Raw genomic sequence first — 18,356 nt, forward strand, 5'->3', positions numbered from 1 at the left:
ATGTAAACATTGGCCATCCAAGGTTAAATGTATAAAATACTAGAACAGTGGCAATGTTTGGCGTTTGTTTAAAGAAGTTGAAGAGGTGAGACCACATGAGCATGTTTCATAGCTATCAAATTGAAAAGTACAAGTGAACACTAGTGAGTGCTACTGACTCATATCCAAATCGTTTATGGTCCAAAAGAAGTTTTGAAAGAAGACAAATTAATGAACTAACCAAGAAAGAGCTTCTGAATAGCAAACTTTTGGTGAAAACAATCCTAAACAGCCAGCTGAAAAGAACAAAGGTGATAATTTTAGTCATGTTATGTCACCTGTGCAGATACTGTTCATGTCACTGCTCTTCTGGCAACAACTGAAAATCTAAACATAGCTCTTAAATGTAACAGCTTACATTCATATACCAAAGACATTACTCTTAGATATTTTAAAGAATGGTATGTGTAAATTTATTATACCACCAGTTTTTAAATCTTCAACTACCATTTTGGAAGTTGATTACCATAAAGTACACCAGAAGGATGACTGTGACTTAGTCATAGGCAATTTTACTGCCAGGGTTGTGGAGAATCTAAAACAAGAGAAGATTCTGTTCTTTTATTCAGTAAGGAGGAAGCTTTATTGCCACATGTGACTATATGGTGCACAAGTTCCCATTGAAAAATGTTCTTGTAAATCAAGTTTCATCAATTGGCAGTGCATAATTTGTAGCAAGCCACCAGACACTATTACAAAAGGAAGAAGAACTGATGTACAACAATCCCTGGTCAAGAAGCTGATAGGTATACTAGGAAGCATGAAATATAACAAATTATCCCAAGTCAGTCTTGGCATTTTATTTAATAATTCTTCACAGCAATGCTGAGTATCAAAGAATATTTAACCATTGGGGGGAAATGAATTCAGATCTCTTTCTGCTGGCATGCTGAAAAACAGCTATTGCTTCCGTACAGCAGTGCCATTGTTATTAAAAAAAACTTGGACTGAACGTTTTTGAAGAGGTGCAAAGTCTGCAACAGTATCTCAAATCACTCATAATCAGTTGATATCCAGCACACACTCCACACAGAAATTAATGTTCAAAGGCATACTGTACTATTAAACGGTCCTATGACTGTATTTTAATATAAAATGTGTATTTTGTCAGCGAAATTTAAATTTCTAGTGTAGTGAGGTCTTTACAAAAAAGTTTCCTGATTTTTTTGTAAAAAATCTGGTTTTTCACCTGTCTTGTCCCAAAATTGTTTTCCTCCTGCTTACAATGCCTTATAAGTGGTTCCCCATTTTCAAGTTATTGTTAAATTCCTTTTTTTTTTTTTTTTTTTACCCGATTTTGATGAAACCAAATGTTAAATGATTCATTATGCCTTGAGGTTTAAAAACTTAAATTTTAGCATTAGCATTAGCATATGATGCAAGAAAGCAAGCTTATTCAGCATCAGCCAAAAAAAAAAACCCTCTCCCATTTCACCCCTCCGTTCATTCGAAATACCTGTCCAGTTGAGCTTTAAATTTGTTTAGGCTATCAACTTCAACAACAAGTGATGGAAGTCGGTTCCACCAACCAACCACCCGCTGGCCAAAGGCAAATTTCCACACATCTATCCGACATCCGTCCTTCCTCAATTTGAATTTATGCCCTCTGAGGTGATTATTCTGAGAAAGATGAAGAATCCCATTGGCATTGAGCATGCTCAAACCATTCAAAGCCTTATACACCTCTATCAGATCACCTCGCCGGTGCCTAGTCTCCAGACTCTGTAATTTGCAAAACTTAAGCCTTTCTTCGTAAGAGCAACCCTTTGTTCCATTTACTAATCTTGTTGCCCTTCTCTGTACCCGTTCCAGCAGCTCTACATCCTTCTTGAAATGAGGCCTCCAGACCTGTATACAGTACTCAAGATGTGGCCTAACCATTGCCTTATACAAGGGAATAATCACCTCCTTATCCCTGCTAGAAAAATTCCTGTATATCATTGACAAGACACCATGAGCTACTCTTGCAGCTCGTCTGCACTGCTCAGAGAACTTCATATCTGCCTGCACAATTACCCCCAGGTCCTTTTCATTCTCCACCACTGTCAGTGTAGTACTGCAGAGTTGATACATTGCTCTGGGGTTACTGTTACCCATATGTAGTTTCTTTTACAGGTAAATCATGCCTCTAGTTTCGAGTGTGCAATAGAGGGCCAAAATCACAATCCACTACGAGAGTTTGGGATTATATAAGGGTTCAAAGGTAGTGGAGGGCTGAATGTGGGATTTGTGCAACCCAAAAACAATAAAAAAAAAAAAAATTTCCATCAGAAGTTAATGACAACTGGACAACTGGCTGTATCACTGATAGAGAGAGAACAGGAAGCCACCAATCTCAGACTCCAGACAACATTGTGACAGTGACAGATGTTCTCAAGGAGCCCATTACAAAAACAGAAATCAGTGATTGTGGAAATCAGTGCAAGAAGAAATTTGCAAAAATGGACTCTCCTCTTATGCAGTTGCGAATATCATCAGGAAGACCATGAGAAAAACAGTGGCCAGAGCTGTTTGATAATATTGTTTAGAGTGACGAGGCTGTATTTCGTGCTGTTTTTGTTAATCGAAAATTACTATTATTGGAGAGTAGAAAATCTGGGCATGTGTTGAAGATGCAGTATAATTGGAAGTCTGGTGTGATATCACATTATCAACAGTCATTGGACCCTTTCATTCTGTGACACACACATTGGCTGCCAAAAGATAACTTAATTGTTGCAAGGTAATGTGTAGGCAGTTATTTCACAGTGAGACAACACTGAAACTTAATTTTATGCAGGATGGAGCACCCTCATTGCAAATGTCGGTACGTTGCATAATCATTTCCTAGAGTGATGGATTCACAGACATGGACTGCCCACAGTGCAGATCTGATGTCTTGCAGTTTTTTTTTGAATGGAGTAGGCTGAGGAAGAGGTTTACCATAAAATACATGCAACTCGGACAAACTGGAAGTAATAATCACCAATGTGCTCACAGAACTTTTTGCAATCATTAATAGCAAACATTTAAGGAAATGACAAATGTTGGAATTTTAAAATGTATCAAAAAACTCAAATTATGAATCATATAACATGGTTTCATTAAAATCTGTTAAACACAAAGAAGTTACAATAATTTAAAAATAGGGAGCAACTTATTATCAGACACCCTATATAGCAATGCCAAGTCATGCTTGTCATTTTCGCTCTCACACACTCTGCATTGCCAAGCTCATGCCAATGCACTTGATCGCCAAGTCAAGACAGCAGAGCCATTGTTATAAATAAAACTGACTCAACATTTTAGAAGTGGGCAAGTATGGCTCTCATCAACTGGTACAATACCACCACTTTGCTTATTAGAGTCTTGAAGTGGTGAAACCCATATTTAGTCACCAGAGCAAAAAAGTTTCCAGCATCTCCTATAACCCATGCACGGTATAATACTATAGGTTTTAATGCCTTTCATGTTTGGGGGTTTCATTAAAAAAAATATATATCTGAAGCAATCATAATCAGCTGATGTTCATTTCTGTTTGGATTGTCTAACAAACCAAATAGAAATACCCAAAGAAAAATCCCAGGTGAACTGATTTGTGAAAACATACCATACTGGCTGTATTTGAATATGAGAGGAGAAGTCAAAAATTTAGTGGACTGAGGGGAATGGTACAGTGTTAATTTCTGTACCATTTTCCACTTTTCTTAAATACAGGTCCTGAAGTCAACAAGGTTGTGTGGATGATGAAAGATGGATAAAATTGGTCCATCTTTCTTCATTCAGTCATCCAATATTTGGGGGGAAAGAGACTAATGCCAAAGGCAATTCATGAAGATAAGGACACTGGGGAGGATGTCCCTTCCTATTCCATGGTTAAAAAAGTGAGTGGCAGATCTTTAACAGCATGGGAAGAAGGTAACAAGTGACAGTGTGGTACATTGCCAGTGTCTTGGACATTTCATGAGGAATGAGGGAGAGAGCCTGGAAGTTGATTCACACTGTGGAAGACCTGCAACGTTCCTCACCAGAAGTAGTTGACAATGTGCATGATCTGGTGATGAGCGACTGACAAGTGGCAGTTCAGTACATTGCCAGTGTCTCATCTGAATGAGTGTACCACATAAAACATCAAAGACAAATGCCAAGGAAAACTCAAGCAAAGGAGTCTTGTTCCACCAGAACAAGATGCCTACTCACAAGTCTGTCATTGCTATGGCTACACTGCTTGAATTTGGCTTTGAAATCTTGGACCATACCCTGTATTCATGAGATATAGCACTATCAGACTTCCACTTATTTTCTAATTTTAAAAAATACCTGGCTGGCATCAGTTTTCCAACAACAGAAATGTCATTGCTGCAGTGGATACATTCCTGGAGGAACAAGAGAAAACTTTCTTCACAGCTGGAATCAACACACTGCAGCATCAGTGGCAAAACTATATTGACTCCAAAGAGGACTGTTGAAAAGTAACATGTTACCAGGCTCCTTAAATAAATCCTTCATACTCAGGCCATGAACTTTTCAAAAGTCCCTCGTAATTAAGCATGCATGTTATTTTTGGATTTTGCAAATGGGTGGTAATACCAGGGATTGAGTCCTACCAAAGTGAAGGTGCAAGAAGACGATTTGGTTTAAGCAAAACTACCAGAATTTGCTGAAATTCCAGTAGTGAGTGAGACTAATATCAACTCCTTCAGCATTTTTAGACTTCAGTTTGCAGTCATGTCATCAGTGATAATTATAACTGCAACTTGAAGGACACACTCAAAGCAAAAGTAGTTAATAAATAATGACACTTTGTATGGCTTTCATTAGTATTAACAGAAGCATATGATGCAAGAAAGCAAGCTTATATACAGCATCGGCAAAAAAAAAAAAAAAAGAAACCCTTCCCATTTCACTGATTCATTTGCTCCAAAAGTTGGTTCAGTTCTTCCTTGAATTTATTTAAGCTGTCAACTTCCACAACTATGTTGTTATTTGGTTTTTAGGAGCATTAGCAACTAAGGCCATATTGCTCCGGGAATATGCGGTGGTCATTCCCTGACCTTTCTGCATCCTCCGTATTTGGTGGTGACGGGCTCGAACCCCGGTCTAATCAAGAAGCGTGTGCTACGCACTGCTGCTCCTTCCCACCTGGCTACGGAGGCGCCCTGTCTTCCACAACTATAGTTGGAAGTTTGTTCCAGCAATTAACTACCCACTGGCTAAAGGCAAATTTCCCCACATCTATTCTACAACTGTCTTTCCTCAATTTGAATTTATGCCACCTCAGGTGTGTAATCTCAGCAAGAGGAAGAATCCCATCGAAATTATGCTTGCTCAAACCATTCAACTTAAGTCTTTCTTGTTAAGTGCAATCCTTTGTTCCCCCTCACAAATCTCATTGTCCTTCTCTGTACTCCTTTTAGCAGCTATCCTTCCTAAAATGAGGCCTCCAGACATGTAAACAATACTCAAGGTGTGACTCTACCATTGCCTTATACAATGGGATGATCCCCTCCTTATCCCTGCTAGAAAAACTACTGTATATCCTTGACAGGACAAGCTGCTGCTTTGTTTGGAGATTTATTAGGCAAATAAGCATCTATGGCCATAGTGCATCACCCCCCCCACAAGCTGCTCTGGTAATTATGGCTGCCTGTCTGCACTGCTCAGCAAACTTGCTATCTGACTGCACAATTTTACTCTGGGGTTACTGCTACTTTGCATTTTTCAGTGTTAAACTTCAGTTGCCACCTCTCAAGCCCATCTGCCCAACTTTTCTAGATCCTGTTGCAGTAGTGTATTGTCATTACTGTCATTAACAACCCTGCCAACCTTCATATCATCTGCAAACTTGGACGTTAAGGCTGATATAGCTTCATTGATAAATATACACAACAACGATGGTCCCAACCCTGAACCCTGAGGGATTCCACTAATAACATTAGTCCACAAATGGCACTCTCCATTGACTACCACTGTGTCATCCACTCAACCATTCCTTTACCCATAGCAACAACTTGCCCTTAATGCCATACTGCTCCAATTTGTATACCATTCTTCCATGGGCAACAGTATCAAATGTTTTCCTGAAATCCAAGTATATGATATAAAATTATTTTTTGCATCCAGTCTCTTTTAACAAACCCATGCTATGTCTTAACTATAACTGCAGTCTTGTGACTCCATTATTTTCCTCCGAACAGAGGTTAAACTAACAGGTCTGTAATTACCTGTCACTCTTTGATCCCCTTTATGAATTGGGGATACATTTGCACATTTCCAGTTTGAAGGGACCTCCCCTGAATTCAGATGCTCTCATAATTATGGCTAAGGGTTTCCTTACTTCTTTTGCTGTTTCCTTTAAAATAACTGGATAGATCGCATCTGCCCCAGGTGCCTTTCTTACGTTTAACTTCGGCAATTTATCATCCACTTTGCTCTCAGTTGCTACAAAATCATTTCTCTCATTTTTAGTGCTTGAACTTCTGGCCTCCACTTCCCTACAGAATTTCTCGTGTGAATGTAGATGCAAAATACTCATTCAGTTTGTCAGCTACCTGAGCATGATCATCAAAGTCAAACCATAGATATCAAGTGGACCAATCTGCTTCATCCCTTCCTTCTAGAGTTTACATATGTAAAAGATGTCTTTGCTGTTTTTCTTTTCATCCTTTTTCCAAAGATTTCTCTAATCTGCCTTCACTTGTCTAACCTCCTTTGTGATGTGATTACAGACTAGCTTATAACACATTCCAGGATGACTCCATATGAAACTGGACTTAGCACATAACCTTAGTTGCTCCTGTGCCATAAAAACCAAAATCAATTATTCAACTAGCTTATATCTACTATAGGCATCGTGTTGCCTAATAATTTATACGCATCCCATGCATTTTTCTTCTCTGCTACGAGTCTCATTAGTTCATCTGACATCAATATAGGCCTAACACTAACAGTATTGCTTAGTTGTTATGAAAAGCCAAGCTTCCAAGATTAATTCCTTGAATGCTTCCCATTTAAAATTTTCTGTTGGTCCTGCTGTATAGAATTTAAAAACTAACTGAGACCACCATAGTCACCTTTACAAAAGCAAAAACCATTCACTTTACCCTTGATGGTAGTTACATCTCTAAATAAATCCCACATCGGTATACTGTGATCACTCTCACTTAGTGGTTCCTTTATCTGCTGATTTTTAATGCATGAATAGTCACTGCTGATAATCAGATCAAGAGTAAATCATTGCCTATTGAACATGCTCCTGTAGAAAACAGTCATCCAATAAATCCACAAAAGTTTTGCTAGTATACAAATCTGGGAAGTTAAAATCCCCAATTATAAGACATTCTGATTTACTGGCCCACTATTTCTCTCTACAGTTTGGTATACTTATCACAGTCATTCAGCCTATAACACACTACTATGCTTATTCTTGTTTTCCCAGTGCTTATATCATGCCAAACTGACTCAACATTGCACTGTTCACCCATGTCAATTGGATGCATTGCCTTATGTGCATCATATCATACGTACGTGCATCAGGAAGAAGATTAAACTGAAACTCAGTTTTTGGTGTACAAAGGTGATGGAATGGGAAAAAAACAACACATACATGTCAATATAAATTAAATTTGTGGGGAAGCTAAATCAGCAAAGATATAAATTGTCAGCTTAAACATGGCCGGATTTAAAAGTTGTTGTTGTTGTCCCTAAGCTATAACTTTTAAAAGTCCCCTTTACTGAGTGAATTTTAACTTTAATAGGGTTTCATGATCATCAAAGGGTGCATGTGAAATGCTACATACATAGTAATAACATACGTTTTTATTAATTGTTAAAAAAAATAAGATTTTTGACACTATTAATAATAACAATAATATCAATGAAATTAATAATATAATGAAACAAAAGACATTATTTTCATTCATTTTTGTTTAAAGAAAATAAAGGCATGCATTGCAAAAACAACCAAAAATATATTGCAATAAATTATTTTTAGGATAAGTAAAAGCAGGAAAGCAAAAAGTGTATTAATAACAATAATTTTTGTATAGTGATGTTCATCATTTATTTTTTATTTTTCTTATACTGTACTGATATGGAGGCCCCTTGTAATGCGAGGCCCTAAGCTGTAGCTTGTCCAGCTTATGTGTAAATCCAGTCCTGGGCTTAAATATTGTACCGGGAAGATAATCTTTGTTGTAAAAAAGACTGAACGAATACTGATATTTCTTTACTGAAATTTTCAGTTGTTTTGATGTTTTTAGTTGTAATACTAATGTGCTGAAGAAAAAATTCCAATATGTTATTTATTTAGGTTAGGTTATTTCACTCCTTCCTGCTCTATTGGGCAAGGACATCCCCCCCCATTTTTTTTTTTTTTTTTTTTTTTTAACCTTGACTGATGCCATTGTGTTACCTAATGCTTTCTTTTGGTTAAAGATTAATCCTCCTCTAACCTCAGCATCTAGGTTACAACCTATTCTGGTTCTTATTGGTTGAGGACTAATTCCTTCCATTTAACTCATATTGCCTTCACTATTACCTTTATAAAGTATCTGTCCACCATTAGGCAATATTTTGAACATTTAGCAGTAGAGTTTCAAATTTAGTCTTCTTACCAAGGTATGTACTGTTTCACCCCTTTTTGTTATGATTTTTGTTTTCTTACACATTTCTAATGTGTAAGAAAAGATTGTATTAGTTTAAAATCAGTATACAGGGTGATTCACTACCAGTGCGACAAACTTATAGGAGGTGTAGGGGGGCACAAAAACGAATCGGAATCACATAGCATTGCAGGGTCCGAAATGCCTTCGTCATGCGGTGTAGAGGACGTTGAACGGGAGGTCGCGTGAACAGCAATCCCGCTGGAAGTCAGCATTTGCAAACCGTTTCTGTTGAAGAAACCAAGTAGCAAAAGTCCTCCGGAGTGGATAATCCGCAGGCTCCAATGATTGGACGTGTTGCAGATGGTATGAACTCATTTGGTTTGTTGACAGTATCCTCCATACAGTGGATTGGGAAATACCCAATCGTTGGCCTATCGCTCAAGTACTCTTACTCGGATTGCCTTCTGCAAGACATAGGACATTCTCCTCATTGTCTGGCATCCTCGTCGTTCGCTCTCAATTCATGGTACCTTTCGTGAAACAACCAGTCTCACGTAACCTTCTGTGCACACGTGCGAAAATTGTATGATGAGGAGCACGCCTGTGCGGGAAACGTTCCTGGTACAAGCGCAGAGGAACGCGCCCGTTACAGTCCGCAGCTCCATACGCGAGGTGCATGTCAGCCAGTTCAACGTTTGAATACTCGTCCATCCTACCGCCTCGGGAACCGGTTCGCAAATGCTGACTTCCAGTGGGATCACTGTTCACACGACCTCCTGTTCAATGTCCTCTACTGCATGACGAAGGCATTTCGGACCCTGCAATGTTATGTGATTCCGATTAGTCTTCGTGTCCCCTATACCTCCTGCAAGTTTGTCGCACTGGTAGTGAATCACCCTGTATAATTAGTTGCTACTGCTTTATTGCATATTTTATTGTATTATAATTTTAAATGTATTTATTGTAATAGTAATATACCCTTTAGCATATTTTGTTTCCCTTTCTTCTAACTAGTCCCACTTAGTTTTGATGATGGGTTTGGAAAGAATCCAAATCTCACCCAATAGGGGCTCACATCTGGTGAGTATGGGCTTGGCAAATCCAGGGTCCCGAGCTGGATATCATCATTCTTCTCTTTCTTACTTTCTTGGTGATTCCCTTCTGCCCCTGCCTCTCTCTGAGGTTAATGTGGGAATTTTTTTTTTTTTTTGGCTGGTGCAGCATAAGCCTCAGGCTTCCTTGCACCATACGGCTAATAATAATATGTATCAATAAAAACCTATTTTGCTTTTTTAAATCCACATAGTATGTATTTTTCTATACATACACTGAGTTGGCTTTGAATTAGCAACACCTTCCTGAGCTCCTGGGAGCAGATAAGTTTTTGTAAAATTTTGCCATTTTATTGATCTAATTAGTATTAAATTATGTTCTATGTATAGCTTTATATTCCTAGTCACTTTCATTAGTTTATTTTTAAATTTAGCAGTGGATTTTGTACATTGCTCCTTAATATACATACACTAATGTGCTACAAATATCATCTCATAAATTTGTAATGTAGTGCATGGTAGGGGGAATTCTAGCATCTTAATTCTGGTAAATAGGTGTCTCAGATTTGAATCATTTTGGTTGTCGTTAATAATTTTATTAACGATTATAATTAACTCAACTTTACAGGAGTAACGTAGCAAAACTTGGTGGAGTATTGCATATAATGTAAACTCAATACAAGAATACCTTGCATAGCAAGGTTAATTTGTGCCAAAAAAATACCGCATTGATTGAGGTATTATTAGTAAGTATTTTAATGTAATGCATTCAGACAATTTGATTATATGGATCTAGTTTCAAAAATATGTAGGTGTTTGTTTACTATAAATTGATGCACATGAAGTTCTTGCAAAAAAAAAAAGAAACTAAAATGATAAAAATGAAAAAATGATAAAAATGAAAAACTGTACTTATTTTGTACAGTTTTTTTCTTCTTTTTATCTGCATACATCTCTTTATAACATCGAATGTCATTTTGCAACACCTGCCTTACTTTCATACCTCGTTCAATGTTTGGATCTAGAAGAACACTCAGCGCCATTACGTTTCTTCTTTCCACTCATATTTGCGTGGAATACACAGCGAAAAATATTTGTACAGCTCACACACACTCAACGACCTCGCCGATTGAATCTAGAGTGTTTACTAATGTATGAATGCTAGCAGAGTCTGTATATAATGAGTTGCGACAACAGTCAGAATGGCCTTGAATCCATAACGCATTGGCCTACTTGCTGGCATTATAATACATACATATCAAATGTATTGGTGTGTAACATAGTTAATTTTTTTTCAATTTATAAACTGCGCTATAGCAAAACCTGCGCTGTTCGAAACCACGCTATGCGAGATATTCCTGTATCATAATATTGCTGCAAAACCAGTGCAGTGTTATTGTTTTAGTGTAGTATTCTCAATTAATACTGAATTTGAACGGAAATCATAACTACCAACCAGAGAAGACAAGCAAAGGCTCAAAAGTAGTGAGTGCTGTGGCTCCAGGGAGAACTGAGGGGTCAGTTGTCCTCCAAATCATGGCCTTACAAAACATACTACTTGTTTGATGTTGCCTCTCTCTCTCTAACAGAATATGATACTTTTTTTTTTTTTTTTTTGATTTGGTAGTTGTTGGCGCATCGGCTTCTGTGGCCATATTGCACCTCCCAAGGTTTTTGCAGTACTTTGATCCAAGCCCGAGGCGGGAATCGAACCCGCGACCTTTGGGTTGCCGGGCAGGTACTTTACCCACTCGGCTAACCCGGTCGGCCTGAATATGATACAGCCAAGAGGATGTTTGTGTGTGTATTCGATGTAAAGAGTGAAGGTAAGACTTCAGTGTTCTGACTGGCATTTATGAGAGCTTGAAGAACAGGGTGAATGCCTACAAGGAATTAAATTGGGGTAGCCTATCAAACTCAGCTGCCCACCTCAATGCCAGAGCTTGCACTTGTGCATCAGGCAACAGAACAGCAAACCTGAATAAGTATTTTGCATCTACATTCACACACGAGTTATTCAATAAGGGGAATGCCAGAAGATTGTTAAACTAAGAGGGAGCCAAGTGATTTTGTAATAACCGAGAGCAAAGTGGAGGAGAAATTGTTAAAGTTAAACATAAAAAAGGCACCTGGGGTGGATGAGATCTATCCAGTTATATTAAAGGAGGCAGCAAATGAAGTAAGCAAACCCATAGCCATAATTATGAGAGCTTCCTTGGACTCTGGGGAGTCCCCACAGACTGGAGGTGTTCAAATGTATCAACAACTCACAAAGGGGGTTCAAAAGGTGACAACTATAGACCTGTTAGTTTAACTTGTGTTCCGGGGAATATAATGGAGTCACTGGTTAAAGAAGCATTGCAGAATCATCTAGACAAGACCAAAGTCATATTTCAGACACAGCATGGGTTTGTCAAAGGGAGGTTTTGTCTGACTAATTTGATTGGATACTATGATGTGGTCACAAAGGAACTGAATGCCAAAAATAATTTTGATATCATAAACTTGGATTTCAGGAAAGCTTTTGATACTGTTGTGCATGGAAGACTGCTGTACAAGTTGGAGAGGTATGGCATTAAGGGCAAGTTGCTACAATGGATAAAGGGATGGTTGAGTGGGAGACCACAAAGAGTGGTAATCAATGGACAGTGTGCTCTTAATGGACTAATGTTATTAGTGGAGTTCCCCAGGGTTTGGTGCTGGGCCCATTGTTGTTTTGTGTATTCATCAATGATATTGATGAAGGTATATCAGGTTTAATGTACAAATCTGCAGATGATACAAAGGTTGGCAGGGTTGTTAATGACAGTAAAGACAGTATGCTACTCCAACTGGATCTAGATATGTTGGGCAAATGGGCTGAGAAGTGGCAAATGAAGTTTAACATTGACAAATGCAAAGTACTGCATATGGGGGTAGCAATAACCCAAGAGAAACATTCCAACTGTGTGTTACTACACTCAGGGAAGTGGGAAGTGAAAGACCTGGGGGTAATTGTGCAGTCAAATATGAAGTTCGCTGAGCAGTGCAGACGGGCTGCCAGGGCAGGTCATGGAGTCTTGTCAATGATATATAGAAATTTTGATAGTAGGGACAGGAAGGCGATTATCACATTGTACAAGGCAATGGTCAGGCCACACCTAGAGTACTGTGTTCAGGTCTGGAGGCCTAATTTTAGGAAGGATGTAGAATTGCTAGAATGAGTACAAAGAAGGTCAACAAGATTGGTGAAGGGAACAGAGGGGTGCTCTTACCAAGAAAGGCTTAAGTTCTGCAAATTTCAGTTCCTGGAGAGTAGACACATGCAAAGTGATCTGATTGAGGTGTATAAGGCCTTGAATGGGTTGAGCAAGCTGAATGCTGGTGGGATTCTTTCTCTTGCACAGATTAAGAACCTGAGGGCAGAGATTCAAATTGAGGAAAGACAGTTGTAGAATAGATGTGCAGAAATTTGCCTTCAGCCAGCGGGGGTTGATTGGTGGAACAGACTTCCATCTTTTGTTGTGGAAGTTGATAGCCTAAATAAATTTAAGGCTGAGCTGAACAGGCATTTCAAACAAATGGAGGGGTAAAATGGGAAGTTTTTTTTTTTTAGGCTGATGCTGCAGCATAAGCTTGCTTTCTTGCATCGTATGCCTCTACTAATGCTAACCCCCAAGACAGAATGTGCTAGTCCTACATGAGGTAGCTATTGTCAGGGAAACAGGAAATATATTGTTCAAAAAAGGATAGGTGGAATAGAACTAGGGTATGTCTGCCAGAGAAAAAAGTTGATGTAGAAAAGATATCTTTTAAGGGTACAAAAGGTGATATTGTTATACATTGGCACTAATGACATTAAGAGTAGATCTGAGGACCATATGAGGAAAGACTCTGTATATGTGGGCAACCAGACACCTCAAAGGTGACCTATTGAGGTTCATAACACTGAGAGGGGTTAGTAAAATGAATAAAAGTGGAATTTTTACTGTTATTGAGAATTTCAGAACTCAAAGGCATAAATTCAAATTACAGGAGAAAAGGTTTGGACTGGATTGTTGGAAGTTCTTTTAGCCAGTGAATCGATTGCTGGGACTGCTTGGTTGCCTTCAGAGGTGGTTGAGGTTGACAGTTTGAATAAACTCAGAGGACGTCTGGATAGTTATCCATGTGAGAAGGGAAGAAATAATTTGTATTTCCTTATCTACTCGTGTGCCTATACTTGTCTTGGCAAAGGCTCCACAAGGTGTTGCATGTGTTTCACAATATGTCCACACGTTATCACATAGATGGTTTGTAGCATCAAATATCCTTTTCCAGTAGGTCCTAAACATGCTTAATTGGATTGGGATCAGGTAAGCTGGGTAGCCATGGCAGGACAGAGAATTCATTGTGTTCCTGAAACCAATTAACAAACACCTATCTAGTCTTGTTGATAGATGCCAAAGTTGTTTGGATACACTGTTATCACGAAGGGTGTCTACTTTGTCAGCAATGATAGAAAAGGTATTCCCATCAAGCCATTGAGTAACGGTGATCAGAGGATCCAGAACATGCCACAAAAACAGTTCCCAAACTGTAAAATACCATTAGCTCTACTGAACACCAACTGGGTATTCAATCATGGCCCCAAGTTGCTTTCTCAATGCAGATACATCCATCAGCATAAGAGTTGGAAACAAGATTCATAAGACCAGATGACAGATTTATGCATCATTGTTCCAGTGTTGGTGCTGATATGTTCATGCAAGGTGCAGTTTCTTGTGTCTCACAGTGAGTAGGGGTATATATGTAGGCTGTTGACTTCTGTAGCCTGTATGAGCTAATCTCCAGTGCACAGTCCATGTGGGTATTTGTCTTTCTATTTCTATGTTATACTAGGTAGTTAGCTGGGCCACTGTGCTACATCGCTGCTGTGTTACATGACAAGACAGCCCTTGCCATGGGCATCAACTACACCTAGATGTCCCACATGTGATCTTTGGCTCGTTGTTCAACCGCTGTTGACCATCATGGTAGACTCATGACACGACAGAACAGGAGAACTTAACCGTGTTGGCTATTGTTGAGATACTGACACCTGCAAATCTTGCCCCCATAATCATTCCACATTCAAAGTTGGAAAGATCTCACCACTGACCCAATCTTCCTCATAGACACTCAAACTGATTGCCATGAGGGTAAACAACAATCTTAAATTAGCTGTTCCCATCTTTGAGCCTTCACCAGTGTTACAGACCAGTCCATTCCTAACACAAGGGAGCATTGGGAATGCAAAGCCAACCCCCCCCCCCTTGTGTGTGTGTGTGTGTGTGTGTGTGTGTGTGTGTGTGTGTGTGTGTGTGTGTGTGTGTGTGTGTGTGTGTGTGTGTGTGTGTGAAAGAGAGAGAGAGAGAGAATCAAATTATTGTTTCTGTGCACAATTAAAGTTATCATAATTTATATATTTTACTCAACTTACCTTCTAGACCTGGATAAAGGATGTAGTAAAAAAACAGAGCAAGTGCCAAACATATAACTCCAGCTGGAATATTCAAAGGATTCATACCAAAGGCTGCACTGTATGCAATATGAGCAACTGCAAATGCCATCATTCCCCAAAGGAAGTCAGGGGGCCAAAAAATGAAACCATCTCCAAGAACAGAAAAGATTAATCCACACAGAATCCAGTGGGAATAAGTGTGATTCTTGTTTCCCTTCAATCCATTTTGTATTACAAATAGGCATAAGTAGAATACTGGGAGACACTTTGCAACACAAACAATCCATGGATACTGTTTTGTGTAAATGTCAACAAGAAAGTAGATATTTTCAGCTATAACAAATGGTACCAACTGAGGGAACAACCATTTTGCCTTTAATAAATTTAAAACAAAGGATTAAAAATATAAAAATAAATTAAAAACAATTAAAAGCATGCTCACTGATGCAAATTTATTAAATAAGTTGAACTAAAACTAATAAAAAAAAATAATATTCAACCTTGTACTAACATACATATCTAAGTTTTATACTTTTACTGTTTCACAGTCTTTAATAACACATAATGTGTTATAAAATATGTCCACAGTAACACATTATATGTGTTACTGTGGACATTTTATAATTTCACTCAAAGAAATCAACACATTTAATATTTGGCTGTGAGAAAAATATAGCATATGAATATAATAAACTCTGATTTTATTATTTTAATTAATACTCTATATACTCTATATATTTTGTGGACAAGAAGCTTCTGATTCTTTAAGATAAATTATACAGTTATAAAGTTATAGAGAAGAATGTTTCATATCGTAATTGGCTTGTTTCTAATTCTTCAGTTTCATTTTCTGCCTAACCAAAGCTCGCAACAATTGTAAAGCAGTTATTAATCAGTCCAAACTAGAGTTTGAACAGGCTAAGAGTAGAAACCTTGCTTCTTGTCCTAATCGTAGCCGAGCATTCTGGTCTCTTGCCAAAGCTATTGGCCCCAACTTTTGCCCATCTCTGCTCCCACCTCTGTCCAAACCAGATGGTTCAGTTGTCACTTCAGCCAAGGATAAAGTTATTATTATTATTATTATTATTACTAGCCATATAGTACAAGGAAGCCTGAAGCTTATGCTGCACCAGCTAAAATAAATTTTGGAGTTACCCTGAGAGAGAGAGAGAGAGAGAGAGAGAGAGAGAGAGAGAGAGAGAGAGAGAGAGAGAGAGAAAGGAATCACCAAGAAAGAGAAGAATGATGATATCCAGCTCAGGACCCTGGGTGTGCCAAGCCCATACTCACCAGATGTGAGCCCCTGGGGATATTTTGACCTGCTAGCATCCCATTTGGATGATGGAAAATACAGGCGATGGTAATGAAGACAGTAAAATTGGTAATAGGTAGTGTTTATTGCTAAAGTTTATAAGTTAATAGAATCGATCTTCTTGCCTACATTATATGTGATTATTTCAGATATTATTTTCCCCTACACTGCAGCATTGAGGGGAAATCAATGAGAAAATCATTACGAACTGTTGGGGGGGATGAGGCTTCTTCTTTTCACCCTCTAGAGTTCCCAGGTTGAATTCAGAACAAATTAAGAAGTTAGAAGGTAAATATCTCAAGGTAAAAAGTACTAAAGTTGTGAATACAGTGTCAAATTTGGATGGTTTGCAAGAAACAAGTGATGTTGCCCAGCAAAATACTGTTCAGGTAGAAGTAGTTGGAGAAATTACAAGTGTGACAACTGAACAGGGGGTGCAAATAAGTGATGAACTAGATGTTGATATTCAAGGTTTGGCAGAGGTTGGGTTTGATGATTTTACAGATCTTAATGTAGATAGTGATTTTGATAGCTTATATGGAGATATTGCAAGAAGTACAGGAACCAATGTTCGTGAAAGTGACATCATTGTCAAATATTCAAGAATATTTGAATATTCTTGAATATTTCAAATATACACGTCATAACATAAGGTTATGTTATGACGTGTCAACTGTGTATGAGTTAAACACTAAGTTAAAGAAGCAAGTAGTAAACTACGCTACAAGTGAGTTGAGCAAAATAAAGACGGCATCAAAGTTTATATTAGATAAGTGGGTTGACATTGAAGTTATTGCAACAGCTGTGCTGATTGATAATGAAAGACAAAGCAAAATTAAGAAATGGAAGTTAGAGTTGCTCTTTTTAATGAAGTTGAGGGGCTAACCATTTCCTCCTGCTCATGAGGAACAGCAAATTTGCGTTAAGGTTAAAACATACAATAGTGTAGTTAAGGAAAATATAAGTGATGGTAATAAAGACAGTAAAATTGGTAATAGATGGGGGGGGAGTAATAAACAGAAACAGGTGACCACTTTAATATTAAGGGCAGATGTTAATGCACGGTTTACAGAGTAGTCAGGAGGTCAAAGAAGTGGTATTAAATGCCTTAAAGATGATTTTAAGGAAATTAAAGTGAGAAACCTGCGAACAATATGAAATGAAGGTGTTTTGATAGAAACAGACAATAAAGACGATTTGAACAAAATAATAGGTTCAGAGACTTTAGTTTGTAAGGGTATTAATTATGATAAGTTGAAAACAAATAATCCTTCCATACTGGTGTATGACATACCCAGGGATATTACGAGGGATGAAATAGTTGAGGACTTATATCTAAAGAATTTGAAGGACTATGGTTACGATCTTGAAGAGGTAAAGAATGGAGTTGTATTTAGATTTAATAGTGGAAACAAGTTAAATTGGACTAAATGGGTTATTGGGGTGGCCCCAGAGTTATTAAAATGTTTGTTTCTGAGAGACAGCATATTTTTGGGGTTTTCCTCCTATAAGTTTAGAAAATTCACAGTTGACCAAATGTTTTAAATGTTTGGGATATGGCCACTCTGCCCAGTACTGTAGTCATAAAACAATGTCATGTGGTCATTGCGCTGAGGGGGGGGCATGTTTATGCTGACTGTCAGTGCAGGGACCAACATCCAAATTGTGTTAACTGTAAGTGTAGAGGTCGTGACTATGAACACTCCTGTAAAAGATGTAAAATGCCCAGAATATGTTAGAGCCCTTGAATTAGCAAGTATGCACATAAATTATGGATAATGATAATAACGATTGTATTAAACAGTTTTGGTTAGCACATAATAGTGATAATAATCAGATATAAAATATAGTTCAATTGAATGGACAAAGGTCTCACATGGTAATGAATGAAATTAGAATATATGCAA

At 38.1% G+C, this 18,356-nt stretch overlaps 1 protein-coding gene across 1 annotated transcript in view; it reads left to right on the forward strand.

Annotated features, from left to right (window-relative positions):
• The window catches only part of Taf11 (TATA-box binding protein associated factor 11), a 114,324-nt gene extending 99,090 nt beyond the window's left edge, over positions 1-15,234 (forward strand). Inside the window, exon 4 of the mRNA XM_090386078.1 lies at positions 15,124-15,234. Coding sequence (XP_090242204.1) covers positions 15,124-15,173 — 50 coding nt within the window. The 3' untranslated portion in view covers positions 15,174-15,234. The remainder of the gene's footprint in view (positions 1-15,123) is intronic.
• Positions 15,235-18,356: the final 3,122 nt, after the last annotated feature.

The sequence above is a fragment of the Mastigoproctus giganteus genome, chromosome 12 (genome assembly GCF_048544385.1).
Source record: "Mastigoproctus giganteus isolate SK-2022 chromosome 12, ASM4854438v1, whole genome shotgun sequence".
NCBI lineage: Eukaryota > Metazoa > Arthropoda > Arachnida > Uropygi > Thelyphonidae > Mastigoproctus > Mastigoproctus giganteus.